The sequence below is a fragment of the Vigna unguiculata genome, chromosome 5, assembly GCF_037176805.1.
Source record: "Vigna unguiculata cultivar grain cowpea cultivar isolate G323 ecotype 2 chromosome 5, ASM3717680v1, whole genome shotgun sequence".
Taxonomy (NCBI): Eukaryota; Viridiplantae; Streptophyta; class Magnoliopsida; order Fabales; family Fabaceae; genus Vigna; species Vigna unguiculata.
In genome coordinates, this window is record NC_140796.1 from 3,234,856 (window position 1) to 3,238,104 (window position 3,249).

Consider the following 3,249-nt stretch of genomic DNA (forward strand, 5'->3'; position numbering starts at 1 on the left):
AATTGACATCCTAATAAGTTTTCATTTTCGTAAATATGACATTTTTGTCCACGTCCAAAGTATTGATCATTTTCTTCATCCTTATTTTAGGTATAATATTCATTTTGGACCAAAGTTTTACGACTATTGATATAATCTCAAATAATCAACAAATACATAAAAAAGAAAAATCCCAAACAAGATAATATCTTATTTGTATATAAGTTTACAAAACTGATCTTCTGCAACCAAGATTTCGAAGGCCATAAAAAAATTCTTGTATAAGAGTTATATATGTTACCTAGTATAAAACTCTTAACAGTGACTTAAGTTCTTAAGCATGCATTATATTCACTACATCCAATAGTCCATGAAAACTTATTCGAAATTTTTGAAGATTGGTCCATTGGCATCAAAATGATCATTCCTAAAGGACACTGCTCAATTCCATGTGTATATATTTTACAGGGTTATGCATTCTGAGCATAACTTTATCTTTTTAAGACACATATATTATATATAGTTTGAGAAAAACGTTTTCTCTCCAAGTATATCACCTTAGGTATCACCATTGTGCAAGCAGCTTGTGTGATTATGGAAGGAAGATTATCAGGTGTGAGGAAAGGAGCATGGAGTCAAACTGAAGATGAGCGTCTCAGAGAATGCGTGCAACTCTATGGGGAAGGAAAATGGCACCTTGTTCCTCAAAGAGCAGGTTTCTTTCATCTCTTTCTTTATGTTATCATTTTCCTCTTCTTCATTTCTTTTACACAACATTCTCATAAACATTTTTATGAGTCATATGATGTTATGTTTTGTACACGTAGGGTTGAACAGATGCAGGAAGAGTTGTAGGCTGAGATGGTTGAACTATTTGAAACCAAATATCAAGCGAGGTGATTTTAGTGAAGATGAGGTCGATTTGATCATCAGATTGCATAAGCTTCTGGGGAACAGGTTTCTATATATTATATTTGGTGTATAAGATTTATTCAAACACATAAAACAAACAAATACTTTTATATTATGAGTATTATTTATAGAATGTGTTTAATTTTCGTACACATATTCGACATTATACAAAGGTCAACAGAATAGGAATCATGAAACGACAAGTTTGTTGGATGCAGGTGGTCTCTGATCGCAGGAAGACTTCCGGGAAGAACTTCGAACGATGTGAAGAATTACTGGAACACCAACATGCGCCGCAAAGTACAATCTCACAGCAAAGATGAGGAGAACAACGACAACGTGAAAGAATCCGAAAGAAGTTGGAAACCCCACCAAGTGATAAAACCTGTGCCTCGAGCTTTACCAAAAGCATCACCCTTGGTGCAAAGCCAATTCATGAGTTGTTCGAAAGTTGGTGTTAGTGAAGCTGTTTCAGCAGCCTCTGAGAATTGGTGGGAAACTCTGTTAGATGAGAATGAAGATAACATTGCAGTTAACGACAGCACGTGCTTCCCACGTGCAAAAGATGGATCCTTTGAACTTTGGAATGAAGAACTTGGTTCCATTGCTTCTGAGTTTCTTGCAGAAGGTGAAACATGGAGCGATTTTCTTCTTAATTAACCTACCACATTCGCCATCTCTCTCATCCCTTTCTTTCCATAGGAAGGCACTTCAATTTGTATTAAGTTCAAACTTAGGATTTGATATGCTTTAGAAAATAAATTCTTGCTGAACGCAATGGTTAAGAAACAAAAAACAAGAAATAATTTATTGGAAAGTATGTAGGAATGATAATTAATGTTGTGTTTGAATGAAACAAATTTAAAAGAGTTCATTGATTTAAATAATTTTATTTTAGTTTACTCATTCAAACATGTCATTTTTAAAAAAAAAAAATTAAATAACTAAAATAGTAGAATTTTATATTCATTCAAAAGATGAAATTGAAATTCTCCAAGTCATAGAATTGTTCATTGGTTAAGACAAAAAAAAATCTACAAATCTAAAAAGTCAAGTTGAGTCAGCTCGGAAAGTCAAGCCGATTTGTCGAGCTGGCATGGATAGTAGGTTAAGCCGGACCGACACGAAAATCAAGACAAGCCAAGTCAAGTTAGATCGAAGGTCAATCCGAATTTTAGGTTGAACCGAGTTTGTTTGTGCAAATGGTCAAACTGGACCAAATGTGAAGTTGGGCGACCTAGGCCGAAGGTCTAAATCGGCTAAGGTCGAATCGATTTGAATTGATCCAAGTTAAACCAAGTGAGATTGAAAGTTTGAGTCAACTTGAACCAAAAGTCAAAAGGGTTGTATAGAATCGAAGATCAAGCTAAGTAAAATTAAAAATTAACTTATTTTATCCAAAAAAAAATTAAAATATTTCAATTATTTTATCTAGACTAATTATTTAAAAAATAAAAAAAGATTCAATTCCAAATAATTTAATTACTAAATATTTTAATTTTTTAGAATCATTGAAATTCTTTACCAAAAGGTAAATGTATTTTAAAGAATTTTACTTTTAATTCTTTAACCAGTGATTTATACTCGATTAAATAAAATATTCTTTACTTTTTATTGATAGTTGATATGGTCTGTATAGGTGGAATCTCTACTTATTTTTTAATTTTCCTATATATATTTGATCTCTTAAAAGGACCTTTTATATATATATATATATATATATATATATATATATATATATATATATATATATATATATATATATATATATATATATATATATATATATATATATATATATATATATATTTATATTGATTTGACTAATTCATTGACTTATTAATATAGTAATTTTATGTTAATTATCTCGATCATAACATTATATTAAAGGGTAATTATGTATTTTTGTGTTAATAAAAGTAATCATCAACTATAAATATAAAAAAGAAGGTATTAGGTAAAACTCCTAAATGTCCATCCTTAAAATTTTTACAACTATCTATTTTTCAAACTGTCCATCTTTTTTATTTGACACGTGTTCCCTTTGTTAATATTTTCGTCATTTTTTAACTGCCTTCCTCGTGGGTCTTTTGGACAAACTTCAAATATCCGTTTTAGCTTTTTTTCAAGTTTTCAAAGTTGAAGGTTGGAGTGGTTTATTCGTCATTTTTCAACCTCTTATTTGTTCCTATGCAAGATATGAAAATAACTGTAAACTTTTTTAGTGCAGTGTCTTAGAATTTCTTCTTGACACCAACATTGTGCATCACTCTGATCGGTAGGAAAGGTTGATCCACAGTTGACTATTATAGGTTTTTTTTTTTTCTATTTTGTGTTCATTTTCCTAATATTTTTATC

At 30.4% G+C, this 3,249-nt stretch overlaps 1 protein-coding gene across 1 annotated transcript; it reads left to right on the forward strand.

Annotated features, from left to right (window-relative positions):
- The first annotated feature begins 526 nt into the window (after positions 1-526).
- Positions 527-1,586, forward strand: LOC114186193 (transcription factor MYB123-like). The gene is made up of 3 exons (XM_028074234.2): positions 527-694; positions 807-936; positions 1,110-1,586. Exons 1-3 carry the CDS (start codon positions 574-576, stop codon positions 1,549-1,551), a joined length of 693 nt encoding a protein of 230 aa, XP_027930035.2. The 5' UTR covers positions 527-573; the 3' UTR covers positions 1,552-1,586.
- Positions 1,587-3,249: the final 1,663 nt, after the last annotated feature.